At 35.8% G+C, this 24,413-nt stretch overlaps 3 protein-coding genes across 5 annotated transcripts; 1 reads left to right on the top strand and 2 right to left on the bottom strand.

The window, feature by feature from the left end:
* Positions 1 to 310: 310 nt before the first annotated feature.
* Positions 311 to 1,909, top strand: LOC113773138 (transcription factor FER-LIKE IRON DEFICIENCY-INDUCED TRANSCRIPTION FACTOR). The gene is made up of 4 exons (XM_027317691.1): positions 311 to 763; positions 1,233 to 1,430; positions 1,549 to 1,722; positions 1,805 to 1,909. Exons 1-4 carry the CDS (start codon positions 311 to 313, stop codon positions 1,907 to 1,909), a joined length of 930 nt encoding a protein of 309 aa, XP_027173492.1.
* A 6,017-nt stretch (positions 1,910 to 7,926) lies between these two features.
* LOC113750441 (probable aquaporin TIP1-1) lies at positions 7,927 to 9,702 on the bottom strand. The gene is made up of 2 exons (XM_027294416.1): positions 9,186 to 9,702; positions 7,927 to 8,591 (listed from the first exon to the last, which is right to left on the bottom strand). Exons 1-2 carry the CDS (start codon positions 9,585 to 9,587, stop codon positions 8,220 to 8,222), a joined length of 774 nt encoding a protein of 257 aa, XP_027150217.1. The 5' UTR covers positions 9,588 to 9,702; the 3' UTR covers positions 7,927 to 8,219.
* A 5,767-nt stretch (positions 9,703 to 15,469) lies between these two features.
* LOC113748506 lies at positions 15,470 to 23,910 on the bottom strand. 3 transcript variants are annotated; one of them, XM_027292036.1, is made up of 7 exons: positions 23,262 to 23,910; positions 19,077 to 21,971; positions 18,313 to 18,366; positions 17,414 to 17,762; positions 16,482 to 16,587; positions 15,810 to 15,932; positions 15,470 to 15,726 (listed from the first exon to the last, which is right to left on the bottom strand). In XM_027292036.1, exons 1-4 carry the CDS (start codon positions 23,739 to 23,741, stop codon positions 17,505 to 17,507), a joined length of 3,687 nt encoding a protein of 1,228 aa, XP_027147837.1. In that variant the 5' UTR covers positions 23,742 to 23,910; the 3' UTR covers positions 15,470 to 15,726; positions 15,810 to 15,932; positions 16,482 to 16,587; positions 17,414 to 17,504. The 3 variants fall into 3 exon arrangements, with proteins under 3 accessions (XP_027147837.1, XP_027147838.1, XP_027147839.1); XM_027292037.1 differs by having other exon boundaries at positions 15,810 to 15,890; XM_027292038.1 differs by having other exon boundaries at positions 19,077 to 21,979; positions 23,262 to 23,349.
* Positions 23,911 to 24,413: the final 503 nt, after the last annotated feature.

Genomic DNA, 24,413 nt, shown 5'->3' with positions numbered 1-24,413 from the left:
AGTTGGAACTACAAATTGCAGTTGATAACCTAATATTTCTTCCCTTAGATCATCAGCTCAGGAACAGAAAAAACTAGTAACTAGTCAAATACATGAAACCGTCAACTGGACTTTAGCTACATTATCTTTTTCATGAACTTGTCAGCTGTTTGAAACTAATGTTTAAAAACTGTGGATTACCTTAACAACAGAAACCACAGGAATGATTCCGTTCACACGAAGAGTTTTAATAAAATTCTAGAAAACAAATAAAATTTCGTAGAAGAACTAAATATAAACTCCCAGCGTTAAGGGCCATGTAACATTGACAATGGAGGGGACTGCTGATATCTTGGGGCTTGGAATGGGGAATATCAACGATTTTGGGTTCATAGATTTCATGGATGTAACCAATTTTGAGCAGTTCATTGAGCTCGTTAGAGGTGAAACTGCAGAACCAGCTGTTGAATTCTGTGCAGACTTTGATTGTGACCACATTGCTGGTTGCATTGGTGGAGAAAGCCAATTTGTGCAACCCCCGGAAGATCAACTCTTTGATTTCAACATAACAAGCTTGTCTGAGTTTAATTTAGTACCTGAACAGACTAAAGTAGCAGAGGAGGAAAATGATGGGGAGGAGGAATCTTCAGCTACAGCAACTACTCCAACTAACGGGAGTAAGAAGACTGATCGATCAAGAACTTTGGTTTCAGAGAGGAAAAGGAGAGGCCGGATGAAGGAAAAACTCTATGCATTGCGTTCCGTGGTGCCTAATATCACCAAGGTTTGCTATCTCTTTTGTCTGCCAATTACAACTAATTACTTTTCCAACAATAGCTATGATCATGTTTTAGTCGGTTTTTCGTAGTTTGGCATCGACCCCAATTTTTTTATTGACAACCAGAACTAAAGGGCTTGTGAGACCTTGCATAAAAGTGAGTTATAATAACAGAGATTAGCATGACGCGTACATTCTAGCCTAGTAGGCAAGACTGTAAATCACAGGCTCAATTTGCTAAGGTTGGCAGCCATCCGTTTGACTCCTAAACATGAGAAAATTAAAGTAAATTTTGATCGAATGCTGAAATTTCGAAATTGATATATTTAAAGATCGATCTTCCAAGGACTGCTACATGCAAAGTATCAACTAGCACCATAAGTTTACTCGCACAGATGATCACTTCTGAACAGTGAGTGACAATTTGAATTTGTTAGTGTAAGTTGTTCTGTTCACTCACAATTGGAGCATGCAGATGGATAAGGCCTCTATCATTGGGGATGCTGTGCTGTATGTGCAAGAACTGCAAATGCAGGCAAAGAAGCTAAAGGCTGAGATAGCTGGTCTTGAGTCATCTCTCAGCCAGCCTAATAATTATCCAGGGGAATCCTTCCTAAATGCCAAGAAACCAAACTTCACCATCAACCTTCCACTAATCAAGAAGATTTTTCAGGTTCAAATGCTAGATAAATTCTGCTAACTAAAAGCAATCAACTGATGTGATAAAAAAAAAAAATTACAGGATGAAAAAATCTGATATATCCTCATTTTTGTTTTCTATTGGACTACAGATGGAAGTTTTTCCAGTGGAGGAAAGAGAATTTTACGTAAGAATGGTATGCAACAAAGGGCAGGGCATAGCAACATTACTTTACAAAGCACTTGAGTCCCTAGCTGGCTTTATAGTTCACAGCTCCAACTTGGCAGCAGCTGCTGAAACTTACATCTTCACATTCACTTTGAACGTAAGTTTTCATTTTGATGAGCTAGCTTCGACTCCTCCTCAACTCTTCTGCAATGAATTCATTTACTTTCGTGTTAAAACAGGTTAACGAATTTGAGGTGGAGATACACTTGCCAAACTTGAAGCTATGGATTGCTAGCGCTTTTCTTAACCAAGGATTCGATTTTGTTACATTGCCATCATCTTAGATCATATTATCAAGGGTTCATCACATTTTATCCCCTCAAAGAATACCCCATTTCTCAGTTTACCCCCTAACCTTTAATTTTGCTCACTTAACCCCCTTTAGGACAAAATTGCCCTTGTATTATTTTGACTTTTCATTTATCTTGTTTTCCTTTCTTTTATTTCTTTTTCTCTTTCTTCTTTATTTAATCCTTCCTCTTTCCCACAAAAATCTTCACCTTAATGATTGAAATTAAAAAAGAGAATTGCAGAGATCTATCTTCTCCTTAAATGATTAAAAAAAATATTCAAATCACTTTCCTAAAATACAATTTTTTTAGCCTTTCAATTCTTTTAATTTTGGATTTTTCTCTTTCCTTTCTAGTTTCTCATTTTATTCCCAAGAAAATATCTTAAGATGAAATTGTGACCTGATTAATAATCATCAATTGAAATTTGTGACATGTGGCATCATACAAAAAATCAAAATTAGTTTTTGATGCCTTTTAAATCTTTACCCAAAAACATGCAATTACAAATTCAAAACAAAAATTTTCGTTGAAGTGGAATTTCTATTGGGAAGGATGAAAGAGAAAAAGAAATAAGAGAAAGGAAAACAATTTCATCTTATGATATTTTCTTAAGAATAAAATGAGAAACTAGAAAGGAAAGAGGAAAACCCAAAATTAAAAGAATTGAAAGGCTAAAAAAATTGTATTTTAGGAAAGTGATTTGAATATTTTTTTAATCATTAAGGAGATGATAGATCTCTATAATTCCTCTTTTTTAATTTCAATCATTAAGGTGAAAATTTTTGTGGAAAAGAGGAAGAATTAAATAAAGAAGAAAGAGAAAAAGAAATAAAAGAAAGGAAAACAAGGTAAATGAAAGGTCAAAATAGTGCAAGGGTAATTTTGCCCTAAAGGGGGATAAGTGAGCAAAATTAAAGGTTAGGGGGTAAACTGAGAAATGAGGTATTTTTTAAGGGGATAAAATGTGATTAACCCTATTATCAAAACTTGTATTGATCTTCACATCTAATGAACCAGCCAGCAGTCCCGTTACTCTTTATTGTTACATCTAGGGCCTCTGGCTATTATTAGTGTTTTGTTTTCTGGTTGAATGGAGGCGGAATGGCCCAAAAGATATGTTGGAGTCCTCGATGAAATCGAATTGGGTTCCAGGCAATCAAGCCCAACAACCGGTTTTGCGTGTTCTTGTTGAAAGGAAGCACTCTGCTTCCGCTTAGTTCACCAAGCAAGATTTGAAACCCTTGGTTTTGCTCAGTGGCTTGGTTGTTGAATGAGGGTACTTAACTTGGCTAACGAATTTCAATTTCATGACACAACTCAAAAGATTTATGATTTCTTTTTCCTTTCTCTCTTCGTTTCGTGTACAAATTGATTTGAAAGAAACTCTAAATTTAAAATTTAGTTGGGGCCCAATATGGACCAAGAACCGTTCTCAGCAATTGTTTGTTATCTGTTGAGACGCTATGATCTATGTGTAAACTGTAAAGCATCACGCATGTGGTGTTTGGTGACAAAAGTGATGATTTTTAGTTCCTACAACTAATGTTAATTTCCTCGCCTCAATATAGCAAAAATTGACATTGAAAAGAAAAAGTAACAACTCCAAAGTGGCTGGCTCTGCTCGTCTAGAAACCTTTGTCAGCTAGGCTATTTTGTCTTTTGAATAAATGTTCATGGCTATAAAATCCAACCTCAGTCCTATTTCTTTAACCAAGTAGCTATTGATAGATTATCATGATTAGGCCTTTAGAATTTTAGGTCCTGTTTGATAATTCAGTTCAACACTTAAATTTAACGGATTCAGATCTTAATATATTCAGATCGCTTGATAACAAAAAAAAATTGAACATCTGAATTAATTAAGGGGCACTGAATTTTCTAGGTAAAATTTGCTCGCATCGCAAAATTAAGTAATAAACTATTCACTTATCATTGAACAATTCAATAACTTAATGAATTCAGACTTCAGATTTTAGACTTCAATTTTATCAAATGCACCCTTAGATTCACATCTCGTCAAATTTACAATGCTGCAACAATAAAGATGTTAGCAAAGACAGAGTACCATCAATTCATGGTACCTAGACATGCAATTCTCTACTTACCCGCCGGCCCAACAAAAAAGAAAATAAATCATGGTACCTACCTATGACCTGTCCACATTGTTGCCAGTTGCCACGAACTATGATCATTTTCTTTTGTATATATATGACAATTATGAGGGGAAGGGAGGGCGGGAGGCCATTCAATTCAAAAGAGAAATGGCAATGAATATAAGGAGGTTTTGGTGAACAGAATTGAAATTCGTCAACAAAGTATCACCGACCATCTCTTGATGATTCTCACAAAATAAATACGACCAGCCATTTCTGTAGAGTCACTTTCACGGAGGACCAAAGCATTTTGGTTTTACACATGACACGAGATCAATGATTTTCCTGGATCCTGTGGTCCACTCCTCATCACTGGTCCCCCTACACCTCCACCGCCAGCCCATCCCTGTCCCTAACTAAAGACGCTATTGGCTGATTCTTAATCACCTCAATAATCACGTGAAACTAGAAGTACAAAGGGTATTCATTTTTCACCCCTTCAATTATGGCCCCTATCCTACAAATTTTTTTTAAACTAGATCATTTTTCTCTTTAAGCTTTTCTTTGAATTTTTTTTTTGCCTTGTTTGCACATATTTTCAATATTTGAAGACCATACTCACTTCAATGCTATTTGTTGAAATTTTTGTCAAAAAATTGTACTGTAACGATTTGATATATATGAGATTAAAAGGTGATTGAAAAATGTGTTCATAAAAAACCTAAAAATTTTGTAGAAAAAAAATAGCAAACCAAACAAACCCATTGATTAATACTCTAAAAGAATGTATGTGGGGTAAGATTTCAAGAAGAACATTTAGTATGAACTTATATTATAGTAGTATACTTACGAAGCAAAATACACTAGGGTTTCTCTTTTTAGGGAAAAAAAATTAAGTGGAAATTAATCATTGAAAAATTCGAGAAGGATTACACTAATCTTTGACCCAAAAACAGTGGATTTGATGGAGTAAGTTGACATGTATTTTGGAATCATTGGATCCTAGAATCACATATAGGATTAACAATTAATCTTAGATGCTCGGATCGTTGACTACAAGATTTGTCCCGTTCACCTCATTTCAGATCACGTATACATGCCTTAAAAGATACAATTCTCGAGCTTCATTACCATTTTACCAGTAGGATACAATTTGAGCAAGGTATCTGCGAATAGCTTTGGAACTTTGAAGTATGGACAGATCTGCAATTCTCCGTATCATAGTCAGACTGAGTTGGATGAGATCCACATATTATGACTAGAACGATGGCTGCAGTTCAAGAATTAATTGTTCTAGATATCTACTAGTATATCACAAACAAACAGAACTACAATCTTTGTTCTCAGCTGATTTTCAAGACTTGATTTTAGATTTCGGAAGAGAGCGGTGAAATGACCTTCGAAACTACCTAACTCGCATTCACGAAAAAATATATATTAATACAAGCGTGAAAATTACTCTAGTAAAAAGGGTTTTCAAATTATTCATTACATCTTATTGAAAGTGCTATACTTTTGATTTTGATATGTTTCAAAATGTTTGTCATATTAAGAAAAATCGAAGCATTTTTTAGTCTCTCTTTCTAATATAACTAGAATTTTACTCATGCCTTAGCACCGTCTTTTTTTTTATTTATTATGAATTTTCAATTTGTCTGTGTAATAGTTAATTCTCTGTTTTGCACTAAGTTAATTCAAAATTAAGGGAAGGGATGATGAATAATTTGAATACTAATCAATGATCTGGTGGTGAAAGGAAATAATTTATGGAATATGTAATATTTCAATAATTGTGATTTGAAAAATGTTTTACTATAGTTCTATATGTTATAATTTGATAGAAAGTAGAATCATTAAGAAAAAATTAGTTGATTTTTAAAGCAATATCACTAAGATAAAATTAGTTATTTTTTAAAGTTATTTTAAAATTAGAGATAAATTTGTAAGCATATAATATAAACAAAAAAGGATTCAATATGGGTAAAATCCAAGTGACTCATAATCCGTTAATTCTTTTCAATTAGGTATGTCATGTAGGAGTGAGAAACAATTCTAATTAAAAAAGTTACTTTCATATATATATATATATATTATTAAAAAATTGAATTTTCGAAACATAACAAAATAATTAAAACAGAAATTAAGAACAAGCCTAAGCTATTCCATTGAAGCCTTGCCAACCCCGGAGGTCTGCAACTCTGCATTCATAAATACGTCTCCTTAAGACAGGATGCAAACGACATTTACCAGCGGATGGGTCGAAAAGACGTTTGAATATGCATGGTTTTCTCTTTGATTTAACACCATTGTTCGCCTTTTTATCTTTTGGTGAATTATGCACTTGGCAGTTGCGAAATAAATCATTTGGGTAAGGTACCAAGGTGATTTCCCTCCCTTCCTTCCTTCCTCAGGCCCTTGTGCGAATTGCACATGCTGCTGAAACTGAAAGGTCATGTTTTGAATCTTTTGAAATGGGCTTTGTGGGTGGGGGGGGGGGGGTCCTTCGCAATCATATCGGAGATAAGAGTTAATTTGGTGGGGCTAGCCATGTATCCTCGAGATGCCTCTTCGGGTCCTGTTGTCTCGCAGCAGCAAGAAAAGTGCCTTTATTGCAAGCTACGTACAGAAACAGACAAGTCATTTAGCACTTAGCAGTAGTGTTTTGTTACTCTATTTACTACTCCTGCGGCCTGCTATGGATATTCTCAGGCAAATTGTTGATCACTACTATTTCAAAAAGGTTTTAAGTAACAACAAGAGCATAAACTAGAAAAGACAAAAGATGCTATTGCAAGCAGAAGGATTTAAGGAACCACCAGCTCAAAGGCTAGGTGGGGTGGAAGTCAAAAGTTACATTAAAGCGTGGTGGGATACAACCTTTGCCTCCCACCAATTCACTACATTAAAAAAAGTGATTCTACTTAAAAAATTCAAACTACCAATTCACTACATTAAAAAAAGTGATTCTACTTAAAAAATTCAAACAGGTGCACTAGTGCACCTGTCTGATTCGATGATGGTTCAGTCCCCTTCAAATTATCTTAGATCTCTTCAGGTCTATCGTATCTAAAAAAAATAAAAGCAAAAGGATTTATGGGTAAATGGACTAATGACTAGAAACCAAGTTGAAGGTGTTATGTATCAAGAACCTCTTGCAACTACCAAAATCAAGTAAATCAAATTTACTTTCAAAAGTGGTCTAAAACTTAAATTGAAACAAAAATTTTGCTAACTTAAATTTACAAAGAGACGTAAAATTAATATTTTAAAAATAAAAAGAAAAAAAAATTATTTGATAAAATGTGACAAACGTTTTATTTTGCAGAATTTTGCCTAAATAAATCCTACTCATGGTGTACTAAAACCACTGCAGCGTACTTAGCCCTGAGCTTAAATTCTTCCATGTAGTCATGTGGCGCTGTTATCCTCGAGCCATTTTGGTCTCCTATCCTGTATTTGATAGTTTCAAGTAACCATCATCATCGGCTCACAACCGTGTGGTACTGATTTAAAGCACACAAGGGAACAACTGAAGCAGGCATGATTCACGAAATTGAAAGTTGGCCCCAACAACATGTGGCACCAGATAATTACGACAATTGCAGATTAGCTCGAAACTTTTGACCTAGTCACCTTTCAAGAATAATAAAATACAATTTGCTATTAGTAATATATTGAAAGTGACAATATTATGACTTGTGCTTTGAATCATCCTTCAACATTTAAGACTTAAATTAATGGAAGCGAGGACAAACCAATCAAAACTTCTTCCATAATTATTATTACTTTCCAAATTGTAAACAACAAAGTATAAAAACATATTTTGGCAATGGGGATGAGAAATCAAATCAAGAAAGAAGAATTGGACTAAAAATACAACCACAAAACTAAGAAGAAAATGATATCGATGATGACTAGAAACAAAACAAAGGAGTACCAAACAATCCATTATTATACGCAGCTAAAACTAGCCGAAACAGAGCATTTGTTCATGAATATAATTAAATGAAGGCCGGAGAAATGCATGGCACAACTGACCAATTGAACCCATTCAAGAGCATAAACGCCACAGGACAGGCTCATGATGATGATGAAGAAGGAAAAAAAAAACTGAAAATAAAAGAAAAGAGAAAAACTCCCCAACTTCTCAACCCACATAAATTACAGAGCAAAGCAAGGAAAAATAAGCCTTCCTTAATTTTTTTTTCCTAGTAATCTGCGGCGGGCACGGCCTCATGAGAATGGTCGATGAAGAAGATTTCATAGACAGCAGCAGCAATCACAGCTCCAACGATGGGGCCAGCCCAGTAGACCCAGTGGTTAGTCCAGGTCCAGCTGACCACAGCAGGCCCGAATGACACAGCCGGGTTCATGGATGCTCCGTCAAAGGCACCACCCGCCAGAATGTTGGCCGCCACAATCAAACCAATGGCAATGGGTGCAATCGTTCCAACATCACCCTTCTTCGGGTCAATGGCTGTGGCATAGACGGTGTAAACTAGCCCAAACGTCATCACTATTTCCAGAATAAATGCATCCCACACAGATACACCATGCGCCAGAGATAAGGCTGAAGTTTTCTGCCAAATTCAAGATTTTCATTCATCACTATCAATCATGTAGACATGGCACCAAAAAATGGCAGAGAAATCATGATTTTACATCACAAGTACTATTGATCTTACAAAACCAAGAATGAATCTGCAACTTGGATCAACCAAATTCTTGTAGACAATTTGAAATATATTTATGAAATACATTTATTGCCACCTTGGGATTAGAGGATCTGGATTTATAATCCTTCTTAGCCCTCTTTGGAAACCTTTTGGTTGGTTCTAAAAAATGTTTGTTACCTCCTTGAACGTACTATAAAGGGTAAAGATATCTATATATTGAGCTGGTAGTCTAGTAGTTGGATCTTTCACTGTCCAGAACTAAAATTCCAAAAATCTTGTATTCTTTTTTTTTTTTTTGTCAAAGAATGGATCTACATATTTGATAAAAGAACTTGATCATAGGACAAAAGATGTTGTAAATAAAAAGTCCAAATATTTACTCAGGCTTTACTTGACTACTGTCTACTGGCAGTGAAGTGTTAAGTCAGCTTTTTTTATCACTAATGGTTCGTATTTATCGTTATACTTTCGGATCGTCTAGCAAACATGAATACTCACCATGCCTCCAGTGGAGACCTTAAGGAGCAAGCAAGCAATGATTGATCCTACCAACTGGCCGATGATGTAGAGAAGACCCCTGAAGAGGGTGATGTTACCGCCAAGAAAAGCGCCAATAGTCACGGCCGGGTTGACGTGGCCGCCGGAGATGTTAGCCGAGACGGAGACGCCCACGAATAGCCCTAAACCATAAGCCAAGGCGGCGGATATAAGCCCAGCTGGAGTACTTGGAGCACCACCAGTCAACTTGCTATATGCCATGCCGGAACCCTCACCTGCGAAGACAAAGATGAGGGTGCTGATAAGCTCAGCCAAGGCTGCCTTGATTGCACCGGGCTGCCGGATTTCTTCACGGTTTCCGAATGCAATTCGCCGGAATGGCACCCTGATCACTTCAGGCATTTTTTTTTTCCTTTCTTTCTTTCAAGAGTTTAATGAGGTTTTTGGAATACTCGAAAACTCACTGTACTCACTCACTCACGCAGGAGTCAGGACTGAAGACTGAAGTAGGTTCAATGGGTGCGTGAGTGATTTGGCCTGTTTATATTGGAACTTTGCATGGTTTATTAGGAACTGGGTTGACCGGTAACAGGTGAGTGTGGATGGGGCAAATTACAAAAATAGTTCCTTATATTTGTTGAAAAATCACTCACTGTTACTCATATTTAATATCACTGTCCCTTATATCTTTAAGTTGCATCACTGATCCTTTATTGCACTTTGAATCATATATTAGACCTAAGAGTGAAAAACAAAATTTTACTCAGGACATACAAAGTTTGGACTCATATATTAATGAGACTGTCACACTATCTTCTAGAAAAATTGCAAGAATCAAACCATTAGATACTTATGAAGCTCTTCTCAATATTTTAAATGATCAGAAATCTAATTTTTGAAGTCTTAAAAGCTCGTTTGAATTGCATTTGTTGATAGCTTTTGTAGAAAATAACACAGTAACACTTTATTTGAATACGATGTATTTACAATAAAAAAAAATAGATGGAAAATGTGTTAAGAATATTTTCAACTAATTCGATATAAAAACAACAATTCGATTAAAACCACGTTTTGTGGTAACCTCTCTCATAAGCTTAAGTTCCCCCGTGTCTCTAGTCGAGTCATTAAATGCAGTAACTTGTTTAGTACCAATGATTTGATAAGCAAAAAGTGAAATAAAACTATATGTGCTTTGCTCTAATATGAAATTATAGATTAATTATACGGTCATATTATAGATTAAGTACATGGTATCTTATTACCAACATTGAGGAAACCATAACGTGCATGAAGACGTGTAGCTGGATTTTTATGATAGAGCAACCACGTTTGTACAAAATCAAAAGGGAAGATAAAGAAAGAAAATAATTAGCAATTAATTAATTGCATCTTACTTCTTAGCCCAAAATGGCAATGTTTAAAAAGTGTGGCATGGGAAAGGCGTTGTAAAAATATCAGGCCCCTTTGTGCAATTTGGTCCTTGTAGATAAATATCAAAGGGTTTAAATCAGAAGTTGTGGGCGAACGGGAACCAGGGACCATCCATTGGCTCCAGTGCCAGCTAGGTTGAAATACAATCCTAATTGATCGAACGTTAAAGATAAGGGACACGTCAGATGCGTTGTGGCTGATGTGACGTGATAATGTATCGGGTTTGGCCCTTTCTAACCACTTTCGGCCGGTGTCAATCATGCTAGAAATGTCTAGAATTTCACAAACCTCTCTTGAGGTTTGACTTAATACCAATTAGCGCCCACATAGTTTTAAAAATCTCTCTTACCTCCCTAATCAGATTGATAAGAAAATAGATCTCTTTCATGGATGATAAATTGATGATATTACCCTGCTGAAACCCCTAACTGATTAATTAAAATTGGCACAAAAGAAAAATGAACTTGGAAAGCAAAAAAAAGAAAAATCAAGTTAATTGTTAGTAAAACTCGCCATTTATGATAGAATCTTCTTTTTTTCTCTGTAATAATAAAAGGCAAGGAACTTTTGATATAATTATTTCCTAACATATTAAAAGCATATCAAATGGACATTAGTAGAAAATATAGTTTATTTGAATTCATTTCATTATCTGAAATCTTGATTGTCGTCTTCTCGTTATAACTTATGTCTCTTATTTTGTTGTCCTATTGCCTTCACAGTTTCAAAATTGAAATACTACCCGTTGCAATAACAGTTGTAAAGTTACTTAATAAAATGTTATCTCTCCTCTTATATGAATTTTTTAATCCATAATGGATGATAATGTTACAAAATACGTCAATTATAGGGTGGTGAGATAATTTTTAAAAATATGAAGGTGCTAAATGATATTAAGGCAAACTTCAGGGGAGGTTCGTGAAATTATCCCCAGAAATAGGAAGGGTTTACGATGTAATCGAGGTGAATTTCCCATTAACTTTATACCAGTGTTGTTCGTTGTTGTTTGGCCATGAAATATCTCCTATCAATTATTGCACGATAAAAATTCTTTGATGTCATCATCTTTTAATATGCTACTTTCAGATTGGTTTGGTAGAGCTTGAATGAGAAAATTTTTGCGGTTGAAATTTTTTAATATTGTATAATTGCCTCAAGTAAACTTGCAAGAGACCTTATTCTTATTTTAGAGAATCTTCTCATAATAAACAACGACAAGACTTAGGAGCGGCCTTGTGGATAAACTTGCACGACTTGGCTTACTTATCTTTGCTAATGTTACTTCTTATATAAAATTTCTTGAAACATTCTTATATAAAATATTGAACTTGCTTTGAGCTATTACATTTCTTTTTCTTTCTTTTTTGGACAATAATAATGTTTGGTTTACTAAGATAGAAAAAATTGTTCTTGTAAATTAAGTAATTAGAAAAAATCTTTTTACTAAGCTTGGTTTGGATTGACACTTTTTGGAGAATTTTTTCTATTTTTTATGAATATTTCTTTTATACATTTTTCATTCATATTTTTATCTCACATATATACATATATATATATCATATTCTAAAAAATGTGTTACAGAAAATTTTCTCTAAAAATTCAACCCAAAAACATTTCACAGCATAATATTCTTTCAACTAGCATATTAGAAGAATTTGAATGAACCTTTTAGCAGTCACAATCGATTCACATCAACCTGTTTGGATTGTTATTTTTTGAGTTTTTGTAAAAAAATATACTATAATTATTTGATATATATGAAGCAAAAAAATGATTGATAAATATATTCACAGAAAACTTAAAATTTTATTTTTTAAGGTTTAGCTCGGCTCAAATTCGAGTCGAGCTTGAACTCAAGCTCGAATTTTGTAAAATTATTTTGAAACTCGATTCGATTAGATCGAAATTCGATTCGACTCAACTCATTTACACTCCTATTCCTAACAGCATGTGTCACGTTGCTAAGGACGAAATAATCCCTAATCATTTTCGTATACCCTTTCCTCCATTATCACTAGAGGGTAGGATTTGAGTAGACCCAAAAAAAATATTTAAAAAAATCCTCCGAAAAAAAGGGGGTATTAGATGCTTTCACACTGTAATGACGCGTTTCTTTCATTTTGGCCATGAAATGTAAAGATGAGAAGCCGATTTTCCTAGTTTTCGGCACGGCTTCAAAAAAAAGTCTCAACTGTGCATTGAGAGAGGATTTACAGCCCACGAACAATGCGTAAATTGTAGCGCCAAAGATAAAAAGGCTATTACAGTGCATTGATGGTAGAACAAGTCAGACGGGATTAAGGAGGTGTGGTGAGTGGCATATGAACCAGCCATTAGTGCACTTAAGATAGCATTCGACTTCATTTTCAGAAATAATCTATGGAAGGAAAGGAAGAAACGTCAAGTTGTTAATGAAGTTTGTGGAATAAATACTTTGAAAGTTCATGTTTTATGTAATGGTAATGGTAATAGAGAATGTATTAATTGCCCTATGGGATGTTAATTAGTAATAGATAAGAATGAGTTGCTAAAACAAGTTAAGATATCTGTTCCTTAAAACTTTAGCGCATAAAAAGAAAAAAAAAAGATAAAACGATTCTAAGGGTTAAAAAAGAGGTTGAAGAAGATCATAACATAGAGGTTGAAGATTCTCAGGAGAAGCAGCTCAACTAAAAAAAAAAAAAGAGAAGGGAGGAAAATCAAATACTCCACAGCTCCAAGAATATTCCTTTGCATGATAATTGCCTTTTGATGATTGATGCTGACTTGCTATAATTATGCCTTGCAGAGAATGTGGTGCCAAAATATTTTGAAATGAAAGTGCATATAAAAAAAAAGCTACTAGTATATGATACATACTAGGCAAGGGGTAGTAAACGACAAGAATTAAAGGCAATAGGTACAAGCATTAGGAGAAAAATAAACCCTTCTCAATAATTTTTTTTTTTTTTTTTTTTTGGTACACAATTGGAGACAGAAACGTCCCTTTTTGACAGACGGACACCTGTTCATCAAAGGCATATATATAGCTGCTTTTTTTTCTTTTTTTCTTTTTTTGGCCCTTTCCACCAGATATTGATCGTCCCGACATTCTATAAAAGGAAAAGTGCATTTTCACCTAAAAGTCGAAAGCAATCCATTGTTATTAAGTAATGGAAAATTTTCAATTGAGTGGGAACTTCTGTTACTCCCCAACCTTTTGCCCTGATTACAGGGAATACATCCAAACATTTTCATGTGCTTTCCTACTGATCATAAAGCAACAAGTGATTTTTTATTATTTTTTTAACGAGTATCTAATGAAAATCAGTTCAGTACATAAAAATTATCAAGTATTAAGAAGGATCATGCCGACATGGAATCAAGAAAATTAAGAAGCATCATCGATGATATCATGACACAGTTAGGGCTGCAAACGAGTCGAGTCAAGTCGAACTTTTGACTAATCTAGTCGAGTCGAGCCTGACTTAACTTTATTAAGTTCGAACTCGAGTTTGATTCAAATTCGAAAAAATAAAAATAATTTAATATTTTTTACAAATAATAAAATATTAGAAATATATATGTAATTTTACTATTAAAATAAAAAATAAATATATCTACTCGAACTTGTGAGGCGACTTGCGAACTAACGAATTTAATATTTTAAGTTCTAGTTCGATTTGACCAGCTAGAGCTTGATCAATATTGAGCTGGAGCCGCTCGTGAAGCCTAGGTACAGATACATTTTAAAAAAAAAAAATAAACAGTAAGAAAGATAGTAATTAACATTTAATGTTGTACCATCTTCCGAGTCAATTTCTTATTTAATTCGCCTGTAACGTTTCGTGTGGTGGTGGATTAGTAGTACATGCCACTTTCAAGAGACTATATACTTTTTAAATTAGACTAGAAAAAGCTCATATGGCGGTGGAAGAAAGTTCCATCTACCTCTAAACCTTCTTTTTGTTATTATTATTCTTTTCAGGAATGAAAAGGAGAGGGATGTGCATACAGATCAACAACTCCTAATGAAGAACAAAAGTTGTGGATGGGCAGTAAGGACAAACCTAAATTATGCAGGCCTTCTCTAGTCTCTCTTGATAATAATAAATATATGTTTTTGTATTTGTTTCCAATATTGAAATGTGTATATATTTCTTTGTTGGTGTGTAGTTTTCAGGATTTTAGCTGTTTGGATAAAGTTGAGAGAAGTTTGTTTGTTGACCCAGAAAAGGCAGAGCAGGAAGGACGTGGGAGCGTTAGGCATGTGATTGTTGCCATTTGATCCCACAAGTTTTCGTCCATCCATTCATCAATGGCCTCTGATACGCCAAACCCAGCCTGGCTTTCGACGATTGTGTGGACAGATATAAAGATTCTGTCCAGGATTTTTTTTGCATCTAAAAATGCGTTTTTTTTTGGTCTGTTGTTGACCGACTTCACGGTTAAAGTAAAAAAAAAAAGAAAAAAAGAAAGGACATCGGCAAAATTAATCATTCAAACATGTTTCTTGCCTCTCTTAGTCTACTGTAATAAGAACCCACTTAAATTGCTATTTTGAAGAATTTTTGTAGAGAGATATATTATAACGATTTGATATTTATGAGATTAAAAAATGATCGAAAAATATGTTCGTAAAAAACGTAAATTTTTTTTTTGCAAACAATTACAATCCAAACAAGGAGACGCTACGACTCGACTCATCTTTGTAGCTGCTTATGGAAGCAAGACTTGTTAAATTGAAGAATTTGGATAATGTCTTCAAATATGTATACTTTTCTTTCGGTTCTCAGCAATGATTTGATGATGCATGCACAGACGTCAGCGAAAAGGATGCAATAATTGTTGGTCACAGCTCAGAAACTGTAGAATGAGAAAATATTGGACGCAATAACTTCCCATGCATTCATTTTGCAAAAGAAAATGAAATACAAATGTGACAGGTAATTGACAAGTAAGCATGAAGCCATCCGCAGAAGAACTAATGAAAACTGCATTTTTCACATCCTTTATTCAAATGTGGCATGCCCAAGTTGCCATCAATATGATTAAGCAGATCCTCTAGGAATGGACCTCTCGGAGAGGGAACTTCTTCAGATGGGATAAGGCAGTTGCCCCCTCCCTGATCCTGTAAAAGTAGGCCTCCAGATGAGTTAAATAATCACATTTATACAACTCTTTCAACTTTTCTAAAGCGCCCGTGAATTCTACCTTTCATTGGAACTTGAGGCTTGAGCAACCGGCTGAATCCATTCTGGCAGAAAATTGTGCTTTGTCATAGCTTGCAATCCCCTGATTTAGCTGATACATCAGAGCTCAGGCAACACACACCCTCTCCATGTACATAAAAACAAGAGGCAAGAACCAAAAACGTTGGCATAAATGGCAATTAGCAAATAGTTGAAGGAACGTTACCAAGAATATTTTCTAGTAGCATACTGCTAACAAATTGTATTCTGCAGATGCAGGAAGATTAACCTGAACCTTAGTGTAAGCAACTAAAAGTAATTGTTCCATCCAACCAATACTGCTGTTCCTTCTTTTTGACTCCATTCGACTTGTTTTTACTTCGTGTTCCCCCTCACTAAATGCTAAAGAACTCTTGTGCAAACACACTAGAACTTGAAAAGGAATTGAGATTTGAGAAGGCAAATATATTGCACGCATTCCCCAAAAATCAGAAAAAAAGATGGCATGAGTTAAAACCTTCCCGCCTGACTGATTACTTACACAGACATGCGTAACTAGTTTACTTTCGAAGAAATTGAGTGCCCAAGCCACACAACAGGATAGCTCTAATGTACTAAGAATTAACCCAACATTGTTGGCTTCTCATAGTTTATGATCAGGTTCAAAAAATCAAAAAGGATAAAGGAATTGTACCAAAGGTTTCTGCCACCCGCACAAGTGTCATCTACCATGGGTCCATGAATAGCAGCATGACAATGTGATCTCAACATGATTGAGGTGCACAGGTCAATCCAATTATCTGAAAAACTGCTAAATTAAAGTTACAAACTTGGAATTCCTGGACTTTATTGACCTCCTCTAACTATGTATATCCAACTCCTTTTAAGTGCAGAAAAAAAAAATTTACCCATCAAAATTCTTAACTTGATTCATGTTTCAATCAAGACATAAAAGCAACTAGTAAGAACTCTTGAGTTATTTAAAAGCTATACACGAACACTTGAATAAATTCAAGTACAAAGCTCAATTATCGTAGAATCATTAGCTTTAAAAAAAAGGAATTATGCAGAGGAGTTAAACTAAAGTGCTGAAGAAAGAAATTTCAAATTTCACCACATCAACTATTATTAAGTCTGGATGGTAAAGTGCAAAGTAACTTAGGGCCATATAATAGACGCTAATCACCTTACTAATATTTCACACTTACATCTCACAATTACTTATTTTAAAACCCATGGATTTCTTTTTTCATGGTATCTTTCCCAAGATTACATGTTCTAGAGTAAGAAACAAGATGCTTTGCGAAAATCAGATACATCAACTACCATTAAATCCATTAAATAGGCACCAGGTTAGATCCATCCACACGCCGCCACTTTTAAGATGCAGAAGGAAGCACTATAGTGCATGACTCATGAGATTCTGTCACCTTCAATAGTCTCATTTGGTCAAGTAGAAATAATTCCACTTGCCAAAACTTTGTAGATACAATAAATTAATAAGTTTGTTTTTGTCAAACACATGGGATAAATTTTGAACTTCACCCTTTTCTTTCTTTCTATCATCTTAACAAAAGTTAATTGTGGACTTCAGCAAAGAGCATATTTGTTATAACAAATCTTTACCAGACAGCAGGTTAGCTGAGCAATCTGCCTCGGAAAGCACAAAGTGAACCATACTATTTTGATCATCACTCCTCAGGTTCACCAAATTTCACTACATGTAAGCTCCTTCAGCAAGATTGCTTCCTTGAGATACAACCTGCAATGTGGTGCCTTTGGTAATCCAGGCAGTCAGTTGCGGTTGATCCTCGAAAGGCGTAAGAGGATGCACTTTTCCATCATCCAACTTTACACCATAAACAAAGGGAAGCCTGAGTGAGAGAAAACTGTCTGGAGGCAAAATTACCCGACAGCCAAGGCCAAATTGCAGCTTTTCTTTGCAATCTGGGACTGTTGAAGGGAGGCATGAATCCTGTGAATTAGCCAAATTATCTTTGATCAATTGAAAACCGTTCCAAATAACATATTGTTGAATACACCAAATTAAGCTGCAACCATATCTATATTATTCAATTCTAATCACTTGAATGATTCGAAGCTAATATATGATAACATACCATCCCGTATTTAAGATAATATGTCATAATGATCCAAGCATGCAATGGAAGCAAGTCCTATTTTTTATAGACCACAAGCTGGTGCAATAAGCAGTCACAGTTGAGACAATTATCAAACAGTAGTTGTGAATATCTTGCACACCAAACAATTTTACATTTGCAACAGCAACACCTGAATCTATGTTGAGTTGATGACTATGGTCATATAAAGAATACAGTGCCCGATGCCAGCTTGGTGCAACCTTGGATAGCAATAACACTTTAAATAGTTTAAAAATTTAAACGAGTCGTTTTGAACTATAAATAGATAACTCATATTCAAATGTCCCAGGAAACAAATAAAGCAAGTTTGTAATGAAAAATCCTAATAATGATGAAAGCACATTTCCAGCAACTGGTGCATACCTCAAATTGCACAATTGGGCAGGCTGCTAAAATGACTGGAAAGGCAGGCGTGACCTACACATTGAGCAACACAATAATTAAGATGCACAGTCACAATAAAATAATCAACAGCATATCAACAGTATCTGAACTCATAAAAACCACACTGGCAATGTAGATCTCAGGGAATAAAATAATGTAATTAATCTCCTTGGGTGTCCATTCACATGTGATGTAGAAAGTATAAAAGAAGGCTCTCATGGACATGCATGGCAATGCAGTAACTTTTATTTAAACGTGCTTCTAAAAATTCACTTTACCATGGTGGTATAAATCTGAATCTATGTTACCAAAAGAAGACAAGATAAAGATATGACAAAGTGAGTCAGATAAATGCAAAGAGAAGAATAATATCATTTACAAGCTTGGACTAATTTCGCACTGATGACTATCAATATGCATGACCAACCCCATTTCTAAGTTCTATCTTAGAGATGCTGTTCCTTTATTATCTCCGACTTCATACATGTTATAGCCTAACAAACTTTTCCAGAGATCTAGTTTCATTACCAAGACAAGTATTATTAGTAATCTTTACTGGCCGCTGGAAGTACAATTAGCCAAGTAATCATCCTGTGAAAACCTTTAAACATGCATTGATGCATCAAAGAATAGAAATTCAATTTTACATGAGGCATATAACTGTTTACTAAGAGAAGATGAATATATTCAGACACTCACAGTCGCACTTAATTGTTAAGACGATAAAAAACGTTTTTTCATACCAAAAAGATCCTTTGCAGCTGTGAAATAGTGCTAGCAAATTTAACATTCATTGTATCTTTTTTCTTCCTTGACTCCCTGCAGTGAGGGCAGTTCATGTAAATGGGTAGACTTCTATTCAAGAGGGAGAAAGCAGTTCCACCATCATCAAGATTAACAGACTGAAAACCAGCTGCAAGGTCCATCACTGAAGAAGTACCTTTAGCTTCACTGAGATTTTGTTCTCTTAATATATTGGAAACTTGCATCTGTCCATTTTCATATACACTTTTATTGGTGCTTCTCACTTTTGACTCTTCCAGATTACTTGTCATGCGAAAAGCATTGTTAATAATTCCGTTTGACTGTTTGCGTGCCCTAGCATGACCACCATTCTTACCAGATTTAGAAGAATCTGCCATATTATGATCTGAGTTCTCAATGGATGATGTAACAAGAGATTCTTCAGGCATTGCATAAGGGGAACCAAGGCCTTTGAGATGATCTGGCGTCAATATAAACCGGTGCCCATGGGGACACTCATGCTCGAACCCAACATAAATCGATACATGCTTCAGAGGAATAAATTCTCTCACCTTACCTCCAGTAGCCATGTTCATTGGAACATCATTGCTACCTATCTGTAATGGTGGATCACTATTTGCATCAGCATTAATATTAATTGCAACCCCATTGGTTGCATGATCAATAGTAGCAATATTTGGAAGTTTTTGAGACCCTTGATTATTGGCAATTTCCATGGCCTTTGACAAACCCTTCTCTCTTGTATCATGCTGCTTAATACCCTTCTCAGAACCTGGCAGAGGTTGTTTTCTAGTTTGAAGAGGAGGAAACCCTGAATGTGTTCCAGCTGATCCAGCAACCACCTCAGAAAAAGGTTTTCTCATTGTCGAGTTGGAAACTCCCATCATTTTGTCACTAGCTTTATTGTTTAATAAAGGCCGCCTTTTCGGTACTTCAACTTCACTCTGCACTTCTTGTGCCTGAAAATGAGCATCACCAACCTTCTTTGTGTCTTTACCTGCAAGAGGTTCATCTTTGTCGCTGCCACTTAATTTATTTGAATAAACTTGTAGCTGATTACTCAAAGACAAACCATTGCTCATCTTCTGTTTTCCAAGAACAATTGACCATTTTAAAAGGAATTTCTGAGTTGTACCAAAGCCACTTTGGAGTAGACCTTTTGCAGGGTTATAGTACCTTGCACCACCAACACGTATCAATCTCCAACAAGAAGGTTTAATAGGCCCTTCAACACTACCTTGAGGGATATGTAGTGCAGGAAGAAGCTTGTCACATTCTGGAAAACAATTGAAAGTAATGTTGGCTGTTTCAAAATCAAAAGGATCAGATCGTAGTTGTCTTGAACGACCACATGCACATGCATGAAGGAATACAAATCCACTGGAATGTGGCTTGATCTCGTCGGTTACAAGCAAATCATCAGTTCCAACACTGTGTCTTTTATGCATGCATGGTTTTCCTGTCAAACTAACAGCATCACACAATTGTCTACCAGAACTCCAGATGGATGTGCATTCATCCTTGAGTTTTTTCATGTAAATTTGCACAGCAGGTCCTTTTACCATTGACTTAAAAGCCACCAGAGCCCTCTCCAAGTGGGCTTCATGCCGTGAAGTTGGATAACAGGGTGGCAACTCATTCAGATAAATCTCTTTAGCGATTGGAAGGGATTTTTCACACCACAAAGTAGAAAATTTGGCGCACAGCCCTCTACCACTCTCCAAAATAGATATGGCATTTTCTAAGGAATCAGTAGCTTTTGAGGCATTCCCTTCAACGGCAGGCATAGCAGCATTTTGTTGGTCCGGTTTTCTTTTGCTAAATTCACTTTTGCCAGTATACCCTGGTTTCACAGAAAGGATTCCATGGAGAATTGGTTGACTCAAAGATAGCCAGGTCTCTAAGCTCGGAAGTTCAGGAGTACTAACTGTCTTCCCAGAAGCAGCTGAGGCCGCTGCGGCAGCGGCAGCAACTGCTACCATGCCAACACCAGTAGCTGGGCCACTGCTGGTGCTAGATACCATACCCCCTCTTCCTCGCAGGATATCGGACTGCCTTAAAATGAATTCTTTAACTGAAAGTATGTCCTCCTTGTTTGCACTCTGGCTATTGCTTTCGAGCAAAAGAGAATCTGAAGTTGCCGTCCCATCAATAACATCTTCAACAAGGCGAGTGGCAAACTCAAGAGATTCACCTCTATGGTTTGAGCACAAATCTACAAGTATAACAGCTTTTGATGCATCTAGCAAAAATAAAGGTGCTGCACTTGAAATGCCTCCACTTCTTGTACCAGCATGACCAGTTTCAGAGCTTGAAAGTATTCGGCATTTTTTGATAGAGAAACGAATTTGTGCTTCAAGGGATGACTGTAATTTCTTCCTGAAACCACCTTCAGGTTTATTGACAGGACGAGCCAGTACAACAACTGACCCAGATCCCTTTGTTGGTAAGTTTGGCCTAGCCATATTGTTTGAACTTGATGACTGACTTAACGGGGAACCCTCCACTTGCTCTCCCAAAGCAGAACTAGGATTAGCATCACTAAAATCGTCAAGAAAAATGAAAAGAATAACAGGATAACACTGTCCCGGCAATAAAGAGGAGTGTGAACCTAAGCCAGACATCAATGTCACTGCAGCACCACGATTTAAGATGCTGCGGCTTCTACCAGGAGATGGACTATTTGATGATGCTCCTGACAGGAACATTCTAGAAGAAGATGAAGCATGAGAATTTGGTGTCAATGGTTGCATACTCTGTGATTTGAAATAGGGAGACATAGCATGTTTTGCAGCTTGCAACACTCGAAACTTTTTCAAAATCTGTGTGTCAAAGTGTGATCCTTCTTGGGTTAATATTAGTACATGGCAAACCTGCATTGCTAAATAAACTAGAGTCATTTACTAGTTGTAATTAGAACAGGAGACCATTTTATTCAAAGGGAACTAGTAAATTCAAGAATGGAAATTCAAAAAAAATGGAAATAGGAATATAACAAAATAAAATTCTGTTCAAATTTGTAATTAAACTCTGAAACTATTGGGAATTGCAAAAATTACTCTGAGAAAATAGCTTTGCAGAACTAGAACCATGGTGTTGAAGTAATAGTGTCTCTACTTCAGAAAACTATAAATTCACTTTTCAGAACGTTTCAAAAGAATCTTCTGAAATTAGTAGGTAATCTAAGCCTACAACTTCCTGCAAACTTCTGTTTCAATCTTAATGTAGTCCTCATCAAAATTGTTAAATTCCAAACTCTTCATCTTGCTGTCATAACACAGATGCCCAACATACTCATGCAGACCTCCTTTTAAGCTTTCATGTTTATCTAAGTAGAATACCATCTATAGAAAGGAACCGAATACGACTTCGTATTTAGATATACGTCTATGAAGCAATTAATAACTTAATGTAAAACCTTCTACAGAGTGCAGCCTCCTTCAAGAAACAAAACTATTATCAGGTGAGTTGATATTAAATTACCAAATGAATCTGTTCCTATGAGCATCTTATTGATGTATCACTATACCTCTAGATTCTTACCTTGCATGTGATAGATAGTTCATAATACAGTCTGAAGACAGCTTTCCTGCATGAATATGCAAAATTTCCCAACCGTACAGAGTGGCAGAGATAAAAAATCACCAATTCATAGATGCAACTCAAAAAGTATCCAGAATTCCTACTTATATTTTGGTCAGACAAGTGCAATGATTGATGTGTACAGACCTGGCTATCAGACAAAAACTTGAAAGGCGGCCAATGGATCTCAAATGCCACCTTCTCATCCATGGGAAACTATAATAGTTATTCTCCATAGATAAAAAAAAAGGCCATTTTAACTATCCAATCCAAACTCATGCCACGCCTTACATTTGCAATGCTGAATTAAACAAAAAAGGCATCAACTTCGAATATTTAACTGAATGTCTATGTTTGCGAATCTGCCTATGAGGTGTAAGCGTTAAACAGATAAACTTCAGTCCCTTTTTTAATCTACGACCTAAACATATTGAGTATTTTAGACAAGAATATTTGAATCTTTATATAAACAACTTCACAATATGAAAAGAGCCTTAGAATCGAAGCTAACAGCACAAATAAGATTCAGAATGTAAATAAAGTTAAATGCTTCATAAACAATAGGGAACGAGAATGCTCACAGAGAACATAAAAAGCAATCCTTGAAGATCACCGAATTCTCGGTCCTCGAATAAAGAGTCAAATCCCAATTGAGACTCCAAATCCACGTCCATGATCGGACAAGAAATCGAAGAAAACTGCAAATACAAAATCCCTTTTTCCTCTTCAAAATAATAGCTGATGCATCTCAGCTTAAACCACTCCTCAATCTCCTCACTAATCAATTCTTGCTTATTGAAACGAAAGGGGGTGTCAAGATTCCCAGAACCAAACACATTTGCGTCAATAACTCGGTTAATCAGTTGGGTTACATCGCCGTGGCGCCTGCCTGCGAAACCCACTACAACGATGCCGTTTTGCTGAGATGGGGTGGGAGTTGGACTTTGGATGGGTGAAGGATCAGGTGGTGTCGGAGGAGGAGGGGAGGGTGGTGGTGGGTTTGGAGTTGGGGGCCGAATAAGGACTCTCATAGGTTGGGAATTGGGATTTGGTAAATCCATGTGTGGAATTTGAACTTGGAGGTTTTTGTGCCTTTTTCCCTTCCCTTATTTGTTTTCAGTTTTGAGTATAGCTACTTGGGATGTTGTTTTGGAAGTTTGTTGCATTCAGATGATATTCTTACATGGGAGGTAAGATAGCTGCTGCTCTGCTGAAGAAAGAAGATGACCAGAATTAATTTAACGAAAATCAATCTAAAAAGACGGTTGTCTAATGGGGAATGGTGCTGCTGCATACCCCGCCTGCAGGATGGGGAGGAGGAGGACAAGGTGAGACACATTTTTCGATTTTTTAGGCCGTCAAACAGAGGGACTAAAGTTCACATTACTATTTTATTTTACTTTTTTGGGTAATAAAAAATTTTGAGTGAGTTCAACTTCGGTCATCACCACACGATGAAATCAGGACATGCATTCGAGAACGCCTAAAAATATTTCTCCTAGAGTAGTTGTTAATACGAATAAGAAAAATTCTGTTACAGCTATTTTTGTACGTTCAATGTACTCCGTAGATAGAGGACTGCATAGAGTTGAACATAGTAAAATATAAAATTGAAAGATTTTGTTGAAATTGTTCGTTTGAAAATTTTTTGAAAAGCTAATCATGGGTTCTTCTCTCCATCGGAACAATAGGGCCGTTTTACTCATTACTAAACTTGTTGAAAAGATGAAATA

The sequence above is a fragment of the Coffea eugenioides genome, chromosome 1 (genome assembly GCF_003713205.1).
Source record: "Coffea eugenioides isolate CCC68of chromosome 1, Ceug_1.0, whole genome shotgun sequence".
In the NCBI taxonomy this organism is placed as follows: Eukaryota; Viridiplantae; Streptophyta; class Magnoliopsida; order Gentianales; family Rubiaceae; genus Coffea; species Coffea eugenioides.
Note: the sequence above shows the minus strand (reverse complement) of the source record. Positions and strands in the feature narration are given on the sequence as shown.